General features: G+C 42.1%; 1 protein-coding gene across 1 annotated transcript; it reads right to left on the bottom strand.

Annotated features, from left to right (window-relative positions):
• Positions 1-3,414: 3,414 nt before the first annotated feature.
• On the bottom strand, positions 3,415-10,646 carry ZBTB34 (zinc finger and BTB domain containing 34). Its single transcript, XM_024762514.1, has 2 exons — positions 10,214-10,646; positions 3,415-9,876 (listed from the first exon to the last, which is right to left on the bottom strand). The coding sequence occupies exon 2, from the start codon at positions 9,864-9,866 to the stop codon at positions 8,352-8,354; it is 1,515 nt and encodes a 504-aa protein (XP_024618282.1). The 5' UTR covers positions 9,867-9,876; positions 10,214-10,646; the 3' UTR covers positions 3,415-8,351.
• Positions 10,647-17,774: the final 7,128 nt, after the last annotated feature.

The following is a 17,774-nucleotide window of genomic DNA, read 5'->3' as shown; positions in this document are numbered from 1 at the left end:
ATGTCTCCTGATAATATCTGTTAAAGCCCTGAAGTGGAGGGAAGTGGGCAGACAGAAAGAGGAAGGATGTTCCCATGGCCTAGGCTCTAGAGAAAATAGCTTAGAGTCACATTCAGCCTACAGAAGCCCAAAGGGACGGCTGGAGGGAGCCAGGAACGCTGTGGTCCTTGGGGTAGAACAGAGAGCCGAGGGGCCAACTCCGAGAGGCAGTTTTGGAGCTCAGGATGAGGAAGGGCTTTCTATCATGGAAAGCGGTCAAAGCTGGGAGCGGTCCCCTGGGAGGCAGCCAGTTCCCACAAGCAAGTAGAAACTGGAGATTAGTTACAAGGACTAGGCTAGGGAGTCCTAGTACTGGGAGGCGGGGAGTAGATGGCCTGGGAGGGCCCTTCCCACTCTTAGGAGAATGCAAGTGTCTTGAGCACCCTGGGGAAGGGGGCAGAATTCAAAATGACTTATCCTCTGATTTGCCCCTTTTTTTTTGGCCGTGCCACGTGGCATGCGAGATCTTAGTTCCCTGACTAGGGATCAAACCCGTGCCCCGTGCAGTGGAAGTGTGGAGTCCTAACCACTGGACAGCCAGGGAATTTCCCCTGATTTGCACATTTTAAAGAAAACACACACACACACACACACACACACACACACACACACACACACACACACACACACACACACGGCACCTGAGGGAGCTGCAAGCAAACTTGCATTATCCATTCTAGCTCAGAGGCCCGGGCTATGCACGGCCACTAGTGGGGTCCAGGGGAGCCCAGGGAAGGACAACAGGGCAAATCTTGCATCAGGACACGAAGAAGAGGGCCCAAGGGCTGATCAGAGTGCCAAGGCTGAGGCCAAAAGGGGTGAAGACATGTTTTGAGTGCAGGGACCTCACTGCCTCCACAGCAAAGCGGGCTTGTCTGCATAGCCTGAGGGGGTAGCAGCGACATCTAGTTAGCTGCCCTGAAGGGTCATGTCCATGGCCCCTAGAAGCCCAGCCAGACTGCCCTAAAGGCCAAGCTCCTTTAGGGATGAGGCAGGAACAAGAGAAGCCCTAGTAAGCAACCTCTTTGACAGATGACGGGCGGGGCACCTGTTTGCTGCCTGAGTTGGAAAGAGACACAGCTCTGTCCCTGCAGACTCAGGCAGGTTACCCTGTGGGTGACTGCATTATAATCCACCGTTAATTTAAACATATACCTCCTCCCACTGCCACTTTAGAATAATAGCACATTCTTGACCAATGAAAGGTAGAGCAGCAAGCTTTATTGTACATCTTCCCTCAAGCACAGCAATCACCCAGTGAGGGCTCCACCGCACTACCCCAAGTTGATAACGTTCCGCAACATTAGTTTCCTTTGAGGTGGCCTCTTTCTGCCATTTACTTTGTGTTCTGAAGTTTGGAGTCCCACTTGCTGACAAAAGTTATGCAAGCTAGGCCTGCCTCGCAGAACAAAAGGAAAACATCACAGAGATATTTAATTATGAGTCACTGAGGCTTCAGGGGTTTTCAAGGAAATGGTCTGGGGATTGGTTGGTGGTTGCTGACACTGTAAAGGACATCACGGACATCCCTGCAGCCAGGTGGGGATAATTATGAACTATGATGGGAAGAAAGCAAAGCGAGCACAGATCATGACTTAGGACAAATGAAGAGCCAGCTACTGCCAATGGCCTTTGCCAGCAAAGCAGCTCAACGCGGTCTACACCACATCTGCTCCAATTCAGTTTATCTGCTTCAGGTGCTGTTCTCATTGCCAGGACCGCATCCCCTTGGGATTGTTCCTCTAACCCTGCCTGAGAGGCTCGCCCCCGATTCTTGATGTTGGGTGACTTTTCCAGCCTCAGGGAAAAAGCAAACCTACAGAAGCCACTGCCTCACAACTTATCTGAGCCATGAGTGCAGCCCCAACGTTTTACAGACAAACTGGGGCTGAAGAGGGTATCAGGCAAAGGTATGGCTAGAAGCCAGACCGCCAGATTCATGCAAGTCGATGCACTTTCTCCACCATGCTCTTAGCACCTGCAGAGTCCCGCAGGCTGCCAGCCAGCAATGAAGCCAGTTCCTATGTGGACCTCTTACACCACGCACCATCGCACTGCCTGCTCGACCGTAAAGGTGAGAACCTGTTCTACAGCAAGGAGCAAATCAGCTCTATCAGCACAGGAGCTAAATTTAATCCTGGCCCGCTTCCCAGCCACACTGCCCTGCTTGACCCTCCCAGAATAATCTGCTTTTGCTCATTCATTCAATCCTGCCTGTGCGCCTGCTGCGATGCCAGGCCCTGTGGGCTAAGGATATACAGGTGAGGGAGACAGTCCAGGATCCCTGCTGTTATGGAGCTTGCAGGCTAGAGGGAGAAACATTAATTGAATGATCTCACTAATCAATACACAGCTACCAATTTTTCAGGGCAATGAATTACGCTGTAGGGCTGGAAGAACACAGCTCAACAAAGGGCTCTGTTAAAGGGGCCTGACCTAGAAGGGCTGCTGCAGGGCTCCCTGCCGGAGGGAGGCCTGAGCTATTAATAAAATCTGGGGAGGAGGAGTTAACTGGCTTCTTGGGAGAAGACGGTATACCGAACAGAAGTTCGTGGGCCAAACAAACCAAAAGGTCGACGTTTGGAGCAGAGAAACGTTTATTTTAGCGCCAAGCAAGGAGGACGGTGGCAGAACTGGGGGTGAAGGCTGCAGGGTGTGTGACTTTCTTCTGACTGGTTGGTGATAACAGGGTAGTGCTCCAGGACTCTGGTACTCCGCCTGAATAACTCCACCTGGGGGGGCCTTAGTTCCCGCAGAACTCAAAGGTATATTGTTATGTATATATCCCTTGAGGAGGGACCAGGCGCTGCCCGTAGCTGACTATAGTTTCTAGACTGCTCCTCCTCTGTTTCTGCAATCCTTCCCTTTTCTGATTAGCAACCGTTTGAAGCTGCGCGTTGGTACTCAGGGAAGGTTTAGGAGGCTGAAGCCTTCCTCCTGAAAACAATAAATGGGGGACATGGAAAGGCTTCGTACCCAGGAGGGCCCCACAGGGCCTTGCTCAGTTTCAGAGAGCTGGAGGCAGGAGACAGGGCGCGTGCACCTCCAAGCTCCGTGGTGGGAGTGAACAAGGCACATTCGATGGAGCCAGAGGGTACTTCGGCAGGAAAATGCGGAAAGGGTTCACCAGCGATCCTGGCTGCAGACTTCGGCCCCCTGACAATCCAGTCTCTACCCCACATGGTAAAGGTCAGAGAGAGATCTGCTGCTTTCTCCTCTCTCCAGCAGCACGGTGGCACAAGAGCTTCTTAGGAAATCCTAACCTTTCAAAAACAGTGGTTAACAGAAACTATGACACCGGAGGATGTTTGTTAGAGCCTGTGAAACTCAGGGGGCCAGAAGAGGTAAATCCGGAGGAAGACCACAGCACATCTGCTCTAGCAGCATTTTTATTTACAAACAGCAATTTCCATTGACTTTATACCATAAAAAAGCCATTTACAAGCAAGAAACAAGAATTCAGAACAAAATTAAGCAGCACTGAAGTATTCATGTCACAAATCTAAAACAAAATGAATACAAGAGTAAAATATCATTTGAATAAATAGTCTTAAATTCATGCTATAAAATAATCCTTAATGGCAAGTTACTAGTCGATACAGCATCCGCTTAGCTAGCTTCATTTACTTCACATGGCGATGAAGTGTGGAGTTGTGAGGTTACCAGTTTATATTGCAAGATAATGACACTGTGTTAAGTCATTCAAATTGCTCAACCATTTATAACGGAAAAAAATGTTAGCCCTACTAATAAAAGTGGTGAGAGAGATGGTTTTCACATTAGGAAAATGGTCATTCTCGAAGAAACCAGGTGAGTTTACCTCTTACTATACTCAGGGCAGCAACCAAAGGCTTGGGCAGCAAGTCCAAAGGTTGGATTCACAGCATACTTGTCACTGAGGGGCAGCAAGAGGTCTGTTTACTGAATCTGCTGCAAGGCTAACTCCAGGACTTGATAGTGAACTACACCAGCCCTGTCTGTGCCAGACCCAAGGGGAACCAGAGAGAAGAGGTTCTCTTGTGGGCCGAGAAGTCAAGCACTGGGCAGAAACAGTGGAAACACTCTGGCACTTACTGGAGAGACGTATGTGACGAGTGGCAACCATTACAAATTTCGAACAATATGAATGACTCTTCTGAACTTTCAGTTCAGTTGCACTGAGTAATATGAAACCTATGATTTATGAACTAGATAGTTTCATATAAAGAATTTACATAATTCCCCAATACTTTCATATATAAAATTTAATAAATAACCCTGACCAGTCTAGAAGCACCATTCAAGGGGCATGTGCCCTTGGAAAATAGTTTAGGTGTTGCATATTTGAGTCCCTTTCAGTGGAGGCTTCACAGGAAACCATTACAGAATTTAACAATAACGACGACGACGACAACAAAAAAAATCACAGTCACTAATGGAAAACATTGTTAAAATAAAATACATTGATTTCTTTAAAGTAAAGCTCATTCACATAGATGATGCCCTCCCAGCCCTTGTTTTGTGTTCCTGCAAATTCTTCCTAGAGTCTAGGCTGTAAAAACAAAAGTAAAAACAAAACCACACACAAAAATATGCAGGCCTATGGTCTGGGCTAGGGGAAAAACAAAGACTTGTTATAACTGCTATCATTAGAAAAGACATCTACTCATGCTCTGGAAGATTTAGAAGTTATCAATTTAGTTCTACAGTATATTCTGCTTAACAGTGAACCGACAGTATCCTTTCTGCTGTTAAAAAAAAAAAAAAGAAAGAACAAACAAAAAACAAAACTGCCAAGGCAGAGCCAATTGGGAGGCTTTCCACTGACCCCAAAATTAACTTGACTTCATATACTGTATTTACAAATATAATTTCTAAATGTATTTACAGCTTTAGTAGAAATTAGAGGGTAGAGAACTGATTAGAATGAAAATAACTGTTTAAAACCACACACATTAGTAAAAGTATAAAATTCTTTGTTTTCACAGTTTGTAATAACAGGTTAAACACCTATAGAAAAGGACGCTGTCACTGTCTTCACATTGTCTACGTATTTGAAAAGGTAGCTCAAGAAGAGACTCAATTATGAACAAACCTATATGAATTCAGGATATATTTTACTGTAAAAGATTTCTTCACATATCACTTTTATCTTAGTTGATTTTTGCATTTGTTATAAATGAAACATCTAACCTAAAACTGTACAGAAATAGGGACTTTGCTTTCCAAAAAGAGTCGCTCTAAGGAGTTACACAGCGGACTTCGTCTGCAGAGACGTGAAGTGAACTTCGGGGAGAGAATGTTTCTGTTCTGTGGTCACGTTAATCCTCCTGGCACATCCTCATGTGACAAGGCACAATTAATTGCTGCTGCCCGATGTGAACGGAGTTAATCTTTCACTCGCCCTGCACACTGAGAAGCACGGCAGGCAGTGCGCGCGCTCAGAGAGGCCACGCAGCTCTGTGCTGGCCCGCGCGCGGCCTCCCTCGAAGCCCTGTGGGACCTTACAGTACTGGGTTATGGCTTGAGAATTCATTCTTAACACTGCTAGCAGTGGAAAGGGTAAAGTGTTAGCAACATGAATGGGAGCAAGTGGAACTTGCAAAATGTGGAATCATGATTATTAGAGAGAAACGCAATCAATTTTCTGCCCCTTAACAGTCCCATTACAATGTCTGAACCTGAACTGTACAATCAAAGCAATGTATATTTTTGTCAAAGACAATTTTGGATAAGTCACTCTTTGGTAAACTCAAACCAGTTAAACAAATTTACAAATACAAAGAACTCCATGTAAATAAGGTTAAGACGGACACGGTGACAAGAACCAGGACATTCAAGGCGCTTGCCCCAAGTGCCGCCCTTCCTCACTTGTCTCGTTTATCACAGGATGCTCTGGAGACCTCTCAGAAGGCCCCAAGCCTGAGTGAAAAGGAGGCTCCTTCCCTGAGCCTGACCTCTCATGTCCTCGATTTGGGCGCTTCTTGTCACAAACTTAATTTGTATCACAACACAAATTTTTTGCATTTAATTCTTTGAAGGAAAAAAGAAAAATCAAACTTACTCATGTAAGGAAAAAAAAAATCACAAACATTTACCTGAAACCCCAGAACATATTTAAGTGGGTAAACACTTGGGGTCCAGCCTCCCCTTGAGGCACACGGCTTTGACAGGAGTTGAGCAAGTGCTTCAGGGAGAGAACAGACCCCTGACTTAGGCAGTCTGACAGGAAAAGGCATACTATATACCCGGTTAGCAGAAGTCGCTCCTTGGAGCGGCAGGACTCGCGTGTGTCTGTACGTAGTAACACTGATGTGGAGAGCAGCGGCTCACGCGTGAACAGAGCCCCTGTGCTGAAGAGATGCTACCGCACAGCTACCACCCCCGGGGGCGATCACACACAAGGGCCTGAATGATTTTCTTCCCAAAAAAAAAAAAAAAAATCCCCAAACACCCCCCACCCCAACTCCATTCTTGGTATTTTAAGAGCCAAAAAAGCACGGAAAACCAGCAAACATCTACTTTTGTATTCCTTTAACTCCTAGCCTCTGAGGTTGGTCCGAATTTCGCTTTTGTTTTTCTCTTAGGTGGTCTGTGCTCTTCTCCCATGGAGACACACTAGTTGTGAGTTTCAGGGCCAAGGTTCTCAAGCAGAGAGCCTGGAGTGCTGACATCTTACCGACAGGCTGCAGCACAAACTCACCACCAAACTGCTTACATTACCCTCTGCCGGAGTGCACAGCGCCAGGGCAATCTCATAAAGCCCGTTTTGTATACCAGGAGCTCACGGGTGAACAAAATATAAAACTGAAGACACTTCCTCAAGTGCTAATAAGACATTATCCAAATACGACTCGGGTATGTTTTCATACAGTAATGTGTTTGCCAGCACATGCTTTTGAGGTCTTTTTTCAAGCTATAAACTCAAGAGAGGAACAACTTATAATCCACTTTTACCATTAGATTTCACATTTTCTACAACTATACTGACCTAAAAGATACATAACATAAAAATAGCACCACGTGACCAAAAAAATGGTGACACACAGAGTTATCTTAGAGGGCTTTTTAACTGTTGGTTTCTTCAAGCAGGAAACACTGAGAGAGCGGGGGAGCCACGGAGGCTCTCATCAGCTCACACAATACTAAGATAGATATATTGCTTGCAATTCCCATAGAGTATATCTTTACAAAAAGTACAAATTCCAAGTTCTGCAGTTTCCCTGGGAACTGCATGTAGAAAAAGTTGCTGTGCACCTGAACTGGCTGTTTGAAAAGAGAAAGAAGAAAAAAAACCACAACACTGCTTGGAGAATTTTGTAGACAGAACTACAAATCCCTTTCCTTTAGTGCGAGTACTAACTCACGGTAGAGAGTGATTCGATTTAGTTACCTGGTATGTTTCTACAGTACGGAATGAAGGTAGATTCATAGGCCAGTAAAAACATTGAAAACCACTGCTCCTTTGGGGTTGACTAATATAACACTACTGTATGTAAAAAGGTCAGCACCACGGGTCATCCAGCTTACCTACTGGACAACTAACAAAAATTCCAAATGGTTTCCAACTAGAGTTGAATACATTTTATGGCATTTGGTTTATGTATTTGTTATGAAGCAGAGCTATGAACACTGTGATTTGCTTTGCTTGCTTTTGGACACAATGATTAATATATTTGAAAACCTATTAACATTCTTTTATAAGGGAAATAAAGGGGCAAAACCCTAACATATTAGGTAGGGGCGAGACAGAGTCAAAAGCCCTGTTCACATTGTATTAAATTATATATTCCTCTTACATTCACCTCAACCAGAATAAAATCAAATTTGAGAATGTATATATACTATATATATAATAATTGCTTTATTATATATATATATATAAAAAAATTGTCTAACTACCCCCTAAAAGTAATTTTAAATTAGAAAAGGTTACCCATTTGTATCAGCTGACGGCATCCCAGTCTCCCTCCATGGAAATGCACTGGTGCCAGTGCACACAATGAGAGAGTATGCCTCTTGGCAGAGAATGTAGGGTCAACCAGTTGGCATAGCTAAATCACTGGCAGATTTTGGATGAAGAGTTCAGCCAAAGAGGAATACTGTCAGCCTGTGTTTTCCCTGGATACGCTGCCCTTCATGCTTTGAGCTCCTTGAGGGAGGGAGGGCTGGGGAAAGGATAAACACAATGAAGTGTTCCTTCCAGAAACCTTAGAAAAACTGCCAAGAGACCAAGAGATTTCCAGATGGTTGGGAAAACCAAAGGTTACAACAGAGCAAATCACAAATAGGCGTTGATTAATGTGCTTTGTGGGGTGCACTTCTTTACCATCTTAATCAGGAGCATCAGACACCGTGTGAATTTCCATCCGGGAATCTAGGGCCATCTCTGAGGCCGACGCATCATTTTCTAGTTTCTGTTCCACATACACATCTGTTCTCTCAGGGGACTCGATGCGACTCCTGACTTCAGCTATGCCAGGGTGGTTTTTCCGCAGGTGCTGGTTGAGGGTACCTTGGAATGGAAAGCACTTCCCGCAGATCTCACAGCGGAATGGTTTATCGTCGGTATGGCCCCGGATGTGGTACTCCAGCTGGTCCTTCCGCGTGTACTTCTTCCCGCAGAACTTGCACACAAAGGGGGTGATTCCCATATGGAGTCGCATGTGCCTGTCAAGGCTTCCCTTCTGGTTGAAGGACTTTCCACAGTAAATACAGATCAACCTCTCATTGTACGGGTACCAGTGACCTCTTGCACTCCTCTCCCGGGGGCTGCTCTCAAACCCGGGGTTATTCATCACAGCTTCACTGTCGGAACCTTGCACCAAGCCCTGCAGATCACTGTGCAGATGGACAGACAGAGCCCGCTTCTGGCGGGCACGACCTCCTCGGAAACAGCTCAGCATGGATCTGGATGGGCTGGAATTACTCAAACTTCCAAAAGCTTCAGCTACGCCGGCTGGCTGTGAAGCTGCCTGGGAGTAGGAGTAGGCGTGCTGGAGCACAGAACCATAGGAGCCCACATTCACGGCCACAACTTGTTCCCCATCAACCATCTCGGTGTGGTAGCCATCGTCTCCCAGGGAGGAGCTGTCGGAACAGCTGGGACGGTCAGACTTTTCCATCTTCACTTTCACTTCAGTGATCTGGCTCTCCCTCCCCAGCAGGTCCCCTTGCTCATGGTCCCCCTCGATCTGAATCTCGTACTCAGAGACGCTCCCACTGCTCCCTCGGTCCGAGTGCCCTTCCTCCTGTACACGGCTGCGCAAGGCTTTGCTGGGTGTCGTCTCCATCCGAAGATCACTGCTCGTGGTAGGCTGCCGTACCTGAGCGCAGTATGGAGGGGAGATCTCCACCGGGTTGGCAAAGTAGCTGCTGTCTTTAACTCCATTACGACTCTCTGGAGTCTCTTCCGCACCGACGGTCACAGAGTCCACATCTCCAACACTGATTTTTGAATGGATGCTCTCTAGGATCTGCGTGCACTTGTCAATGACACACTGCATCTGAAGAAAGCTAGCTGCAGTCAGAAAACTGACAACATCCTTCAGCTGCAAGGACATTCTTCCAGTGTAACAAAATGAAAGCAACTGTTCAAACACATTGGGATTTTTAATCACTGATATTGACAAGCCACTCATGGTACTTAATGCTGAATGGTCCCGGAAGTAGGGGGAGCTGGCCGCAAGGACTGCTTTGTGGGCTCTGAACGGCTGACCCTGAATGTGGACAATGATGTCACATAGTTTCCCTTGCAGGCGGAGCTCGTTTAGCTGGCTCAGAACGGTGCTGCTGTACTCGGGCACATCAAACTGAATAAAACTGCTGCTGTCCATTTCTACTGACATGAAGCGTAATCTGAGGAAAGAGAGAGTTTCATAATTCGCCAGTGACTCCTCACTAAGTACAAGTGGCATAAACACAGCCTTGCAAAAATACCACCACCCCCTCCATTGTAGCTACTATACCTCCTAGGGTCCGCCTGAGCATTTCTTTTCTCCTCTTAACTTATTTTCAGTCTTTCATGCCTTGGTTAATTCACCTAAAGCTAAATAACCTAATGATCCATTAGCCAAGTCTCCTAATTACCTGACATATATCTTGATCAAAGTAAAACATGTAACATACAGTAGAGCCATTTTAGCTCTGAGAACTTGGTATCCTTTTAAGAAATATATTTTTCTGTTTCACCTACCTTTGAGGATTTGAAGTACTCTGTACAACAGAAGTAAATTCATTTTAAAAAATGCTCTGCCTTATTTGTATATTTCCAATTGGTATTTTGCAAGTATACAGCACACTGCATGGAGCTTAAACCTTTTTAGAGTTTGAGTTGTTGTCTTGATGTGCATTTTTTCCCCTTCAGCTCTACACACATTTACATCCTTTTGGGTTGGTAATTCATAGCGCAATGCTCGGTCGCCTTCAGTGAAGAGTTTGTAGACAGGAGGATCAAGAAGAGTGACGGACACGTCAGGAGTGCATCATCCTCGGCTAGTGCTCGCACTGCTGGCGTGCTCAGGACAGGCTGGCTGCCCTCTGCCGAGAGCCCACAGCCCTGATCACTCAAAACTACAGAACGGTGTAGAGCCCAGGCTGCATTCTCTGACCAAAACAACAAAATTAGATCTCACATTTATATTTTTGTTTTTAAAACGCAATCAATAGGGCTTCCCTGGTGGCGCAGTGGTTGAGAGTCCGCCTGCCGATGCAGGGGACACGGGTTCGTGCCGCGGTCCGGGAAGATCCCACATGCCGTGGAGCGGCTAGGCCCGTGAGCCATGGCCACTGAGCCTGCGCGTCTGGAGCCTGTGCTCCGCAGCAGGAAAGGCCACGATGGTAAGAGGCCCATGTACCGCAAAAAAAAAAAAAAAAAAAAAAAACCCAATCAATAGAAATTTAAACACCTCCTGAATAAGCACTGAATCAAAAAGAAAATCAATAAGGAATAGAGCTATTTAGAAAATAAGAAAACTCACATCAAATCTGCAGTACGGGTTTAGGAATGAAGTTTACTTATATCTTCAACTTACTTAACAATGCATCCAAAAAGAGATGGACAGATATGTGATAAAGCAAACAAAATAAAATGTTAACAAGTGTAGAGTCTAGATTGAGTATACAGGTGTTTATTGTAAAATTCAACTTTTGGGTACGTTTGAAATTTTTCACAATGAAATGCTGGGGTTCTGAACTAACAAATTTTAACAATGTCAGTGCCTTAAAAAATTTTATCATTAAACAATAAAGAATAAAAATAAATGAAATCACTTATGAGGTCAGAAAAGGAACAAACTAAACCCAAAGAAAACAAAAATGTAATTAATACAGAACAGTATTTAATCACAGAGACAAAGTTTTAAAATTTAAGACAAGACAATGTGCAACGAAATCTAAGACTTTTACAGAAAAAGATCAATCACATCAGAATTTTTCTTAACCACCTCAGAATTTATTAAAACATTTTAGCTAGAGAGGAACCCTGTGCCATTATTTATCCTAGATTTATGATTGAAATCAATTTGAAATCCAAGTGGAATGGACATATTTTTAGGATAACATAAATTGGCAGAATTAAAAAGAAACAGAAGTGCCAAAGCACAAATGATCCTCAGGCCATTCACACTGTTCTAGATGCATGCTAAAATATTTAAAGCATCTCAGTTCATATGGCATAAGTCTGATATTAGAATATGGCAAACAGCATAAAGACCGTCAACTTTACCTACGTAGAGACTTCACTAAACAGACTTACTTTAATATCCTAAAGGAAATACTAGCAAATATAACCTATTAAAAGAATAATATATTATGATCAAATGTAAGAATGGCTATATGTTAGGACATACACAAATGTAATTTGCAACCTCAATAAGTCAAAGGAGAAAAACCATATGGCCAAATGAATTCTATGTCAAAAATGCATTTTAAAAAGTTAAGTTACTTTCAAAGTAAGGATAAAAATACTTAATAAGCTAAGAATAGAACAATATTTTCCTAATATAATAGCATCTACTGCAAACTAATGGCAACATCACCCTTAAAAAGGAAATATAACTACATTCCCCAAAATGTATTTAGTAGAACACAAGCCCCAAGCTCAATATCCCTACCTCCTAGGAATTAAAAAACATATTAGCATACTAACCCATCTGCAAAGTCCTACAGACAAGAATTCTATTTAACTCAGCAGTTTGCAAACTCATTTAACCATGAAACTCTTCTCTCAAGGTACACATATTAATATTCCAAAGAATTAGTGTTCCCTGGCACACTCTATGGTAAACACTTTTGTAAAGGAATTCCTGCTAGTGCCTGGAAGGCTACAAGGTTGTCTGCCCATCACTTCTTTTACTTAATGTTGTTCTTGAAATTCCAGCCAAAGAAAAAAGGCAAGAGAAAATTAAGGCATTAGAGCCTTTAGAAAAGAGGCGGTGAAATTATCATCCAAGGGAGATATAACTATTTACATAGAAAACACAAAAGAATTGCTTGAAAAAAATCTTTAGAATCAGGATGTAATAAGTGAAGGATTTAAAAAATTATTATTCATAAAAAACCAGTTAGGTAAGCTAATGACAAGTTACAGCCAACAATATTAACATAAACTATAAAATACCTGGGGGATAAACAAAAAATTGGATCTACAAGAAGAAAACTATAACACTTTAATGAGGACAAAAACATGCATAAACAAAGACACACATCATGCTTCTGGTAGGAAAATTTGACACTATCAAGATGGACATGTTCCCCGCAAGTTAGTTTATAAATATAATGCAGCCCAATGGAGTATTTTCTTAGAAACTTGACAAAATGATTTTAAAATTCATCTAGAACACTGCCGTCCAATAGAAATACAACACAAGCCATGTGTGTAATGTTTTCTAGCAGTTATATTGTTTAAAAGGAAAAGTATAAAATTTAACTCAATATATCTAAAACATTATCATTTCAACATTAGAAAGTTATTAATGAGATATTTTATATTCTTTTTTTCATACTAAGTCACCAGTATTTTCACAACACTCTTGGAATTTCATGTCTGTCATATCAAGTCTTTAAAATGTGATGTGTATTTTGCATTTACAGCACATCTCAATCTGGAATAACTACATTTCAAGTGCTCAGTAGCCCCGTGTGAGCAATGGCCACCATACTGGACATTAGATCTAGAAGAAGAAATACTGAAAAAATTTTAGAAAAAGAAAAATACAGCCAAACATATAGATGTCAAAATGTATGAGTAGGCTATAATTCATTCATTTCGTAAATATATACTGAGAGTCTTCCGTATGCCTGGCACTACAGCTCTGGGTGAGCTACAATTCTCTTGTTGTAAATTGCGATAAGAGCTATGAGATCTTTCATAACGGAGGAGCGGTCAGAGAAGGCCATTTGAACAAATGATATCTCAACTGAGACCTAAAGGATGATAAAGGTTAGCCAAATATTGGGGGGTACGGGGGGTGCTGCAGGGAAAGTTCCAATTTTCCAGACAGAAGGAATCACATGCACAAAGAGATGAGAGCCCAAGTCAGGAAGGAAGGAAATACTGGAGCACTGTGGCACAGCTGGGACAAGGAGCAAGGGCAGAGGCCACATGAGGCTATCAAGTAGATAGAAATCAGACCAGGATGGGCCTTTGGGGGCCATTTTCAATCAGTGAAAAAGGAAGATTTCTGGAAATAGATGCTGCTTGGATAATATGAATAAATAATAATAAAGTTAGATCCCTTCTTCACAACATACCCAAAAATAACTTCAAGAGAAGGCATTTCTGAGCACACAAAGGCAAACAAACACCAGAAGATGAAAGGGAGATTTAACTATTTAAGTAAAACTTTTATACATCTAAAAAATATCTTTTACCAAAAAACAAAAAGAGACAAGTTATGAAAAATATAACATCTATGGCAGGGAAGTATAAAACTCTTACAAATCAATAAAAGCCAAATAACAACTGAAAAGTGAACAAAGAATATGAACAGATGCTAAAAAAAAAAATTTTTAATTGCCTTTAAACATAGGGATAAAATGCTTAACGACTTCATCAATAAACCAAAATATAAAAATTACCACAAGACACAATTGTTCTTTCTCAAATCGCCCAGACTTAAAAACGCAACCCAGCTGGCAGTGTTATAGGAAGAGGGGTGCTCTCACATACTTCTGGTAGGCAAATATAACAAAAGCCTTAAAATGGGAATTTCTCTCAACTCAGCACTGTGTTGTAAAAACAAAATCATGAATATAGGCACAAGAATTTATCCATAACTATATTCAATTACAAAGCAAACAATGGAAACAACCTGAATGTCCAACAATAAGGGAATTATTAAAGTATGATACAGCTATATACTGAATACGGTATCATCACTAAAATGATGTTAAAGAAGAATTCAAAGTTAGTTCCACAAAATGTAAGTTAGCTCCCATGAGAGCAGGAATTTTTATCTGTTATATTAACTATGTGCCAGATAACTGCCTGGCACATGGTGGATACTCAATAAATATTTGATGAATAAATATTTAAGAACACAGCAAGAAATCAGATCAACTGCAAATGAACAAGAGGGATCTTTATGGGTGATGGAAATGGTCTAAAACTGAATTACGGTGATAGTTTGACAACTTTTTTTTTTTTTTGTGGTACGTGGGCCTCTCACTGTTGTGGCCTCTCTCATGGCGGAGCACAGGCTCCAGACGCGCAGGCTCAGCGGCCATGGCTCACGGGCCCAGCCGCTCCGCGGCATGTGGGATCTTCCTGGACCGGGGCACAAACCCGCGTCCCCTGCATCGGCAGGGGGGCTCTCAACCACTGCGCCACCAGGGAAGCCCTTGACAACGTTTTAAGTTTACTAAAAGTCACTGCACTTTACACTTAAGATGGGTCAATTTTATATGTAAGTTATATACCTCAACAAAGCTGTTAAAAAATCAGGTAATCACAGAATATACAGAATGATATTTCTAAAAGTATATATGTATTTACAAATATTAAATATACATAGAGATAATATTAAAGAATTATACAAAATATTTACATTAATGTAAGAGTAAAGATGTTTCATCTTTCTTCTTTGTATTTTTCAAATTTCTATAGTGAACATGTATTACTTGGAATGACAAAAATATATGTATTTTTAAATCCCTACTAGATGATAATTTGACATAGACACTGCTGGTGAGCACAAAATGGTACAAATACTTCAGAGGGCATTTCAGTAGTATCCAGCACAATTACAAACGATCCCCCATGACTGAGCAATTTCAACTCTAGGAATTTATTACAGGACAGCTCATAACAAAAGACTGGAAACAAACTAAATTCTCATCAAGAGGAGCCTGGCTAATAAATTATGGTATGTCCATACTAAAGACTATTATACAACCAGAAAAAATGAATAAGGAAGCTCTTTTCATACTGGTATGAAACAATCACCATGATACATTGCTAAATGAAAAAGCTGAGATGCAGAGCAGTACATATGCTATTTGTATAAAGCACTATGAAAACATATATACCTCACTGTGTCAATATATTCATATAAAAATATTAGCAAAATATTTCTGGAATGATGCACAAAAACAAATAGCCTCTTGGGACAGGGATGAGGTAGTTGGAAGGCCTATTAGCTTTCAGTGAATCATTTTGAACTCTTAAAATTTCTAAACTATGTGAATGTATTACTTATTAAAAATAAGTAACATTAAAAAAATTTTAGGCACCTCATCTAGTTTTTAAGAGATAAGAAAAGATCCTAATATAACCATTAGAAGCATTAATTTGGAGTCGGATATGGATTCAAATGATACCTGCTTTCCATTTGTAAAACCTTGGGCAAGGTACTTCATAACCTTTCCAAGTCTCGGTTTTTTGTTTTTTTGGTTTTTTTTTTGCGGTACGCGGGCCTCTCACTGTTGTGGCCTCTCCCGTTGCGGAGCACAGGCTCTGGACACGCAGGCTCAGCGGCCATGGCTCACGGGCCCAGTCACTCCGCGGCACGTGGGATCCTCCCAGACCGGGGCATGAACCCGTGTCCCCTGCATCGGCAGGCGGACTCTCAACCACTGCGCCACCAGGAAAGCCCAGTTTTTTTGTTTTTAATGGTAGTATCAATAGCAATAGTCTTTGCCTTAAGGGTTGTTATAAGGAATACATGTAGGAAGCACTTAGCACAATGGTTGCTTGGCACGTGGCAATCAAGGTTAGCTATTAGAGACTTTTTTTAGGGGGACAAGATGGTGTAACAAAGAGAACTGGCTTTGAAGTTAGACTTGGATATGAATCCTGGTTGTGCCACTTTCTAATAAAAATAGTAACAATGAACATTTAAATAGTTACGTGACCTTAGACAAGTCCATTAACCTTGATCTCTGTATCTAGAACATGACTAGAACAGCCCAACATGACTGTTGCAATAGTTGAATGAGGGAAATTCATGCAATGAATGTGTATAATAGCTTACATATAATGAGTACCTATCTTGTGCTAAACACCTTACACTGGTTAATTAATTTGATTCTCTTATCAACTCTGTTAGGGGAATACTATGATTGCTGCCATTTTATAGATGAAGAAACTGAAGAAAAGAAGTTAAGACACTTGCCAAAGGTCCCGCAGTTAACAGATGAACTTAGTCTGGCTCCAGGGGTCATGCTCATAACTGCACCAGACTGCCTTCTAGAAACACAGAAACTGCCTGGCACCTGCCAAGTGGTCAAATGTTACCTATTCATTACAGCATTTTCGGGACACAAGGATGTGTAAATAGTGACTTTTGGAATTAAAGGGCAAAAGAAAGGTGGATTCAGCTTTTTAAAGGTACAGAGTTCTGGGCAAAAACCAGTAGAAAAAGGAAAACAAAAAAGCATTTCTGAAATAGTCTGTAAAACTGAAAATAGCTCCACAATGAGGTGTCTTCCTCCTTTGTGTGGCTTTTTATCTTCTTCTCAGAAAAAAGTACAGAACTACACTGGAAAGAAAATCACTGAAGAGAAAAATGAAAGACCATGATTAACACCTAAGGAGGAATTCCATTTTTCTGCAAAATGAGAAAGGAAGTGCTCCATTCTCCTCTCCTTGACACTGACGCGTCCTCTCCGCAGTGACAATGAGATTCAGAGACTCCTGCCTAAAGCTGCTAACAAGCAACGCTCTCGAATAAGAGGCTTCTCAGAGACTGACACACAGGGAATTTACAGGTAACTGAAGTCCTAGTCACATAAAAGGAGTAAAAGGCATAATCAATCACAATTGCACACCCAGACCTGACATCAGGTCCAGTGGTCCTGAAGCAAAGGAAGCCAGAACCTCTCACAGACACATCAGTTCCAACAGAACCCTCCACTCCTCTGCAATTTTCCAGCATGGGCTAATCACTGGTTCCTCAAGGGTCTTGATTTCTCCCTTGAATGGAATGTCAGTGGGCCTACACCAAAGTTAGATCAATGTTTAATTTTATCTTTAAAATAAAATATATGCGTATGGTCAAACTTCAAACTATCGTACAGAAAAATATAAAATGGATAGCAAAATTCTTCTCCAGTGTCTCTCAATCACTGGAAAGAGTTTTTGGGTGTTCTTTCAGAGAAAATTATAAACATATATCAGCATAAACTGTTCTGTACTCTGCTTTTAAAAAATGTATTTAAAGGGTAAGCTGGGATGAAGTGAGAGAATGGCATGGACTTATATATACTACCAAAGGTAAAATAGATAGCTAGTGGGAAGCAGCCCCATAGCATAGGGA

Source organism: Neophocaena asiaeorientalis, unplaced genomic scaffold, assembly GCF_003031525.2.
Source record: "Neophocaena asiaeorientalis asiaeorientalis breed wild unplaced genomic scaffold, Neophocaena_asiaeorientalis_V1.1 scaffold78, whole genome shotgun sequence".
NCBI classification, from domain to species: domain Eukaryota; kingdom Metazoa; phylum Chordata; class Mammalia; order Artiodactyla; family Phocoenidae; genus Neophocaena; species Neophocaena asiaeorientalis.
This window is presented reverse-complemented; position numbering and strand designations above follow the sequence as displayed.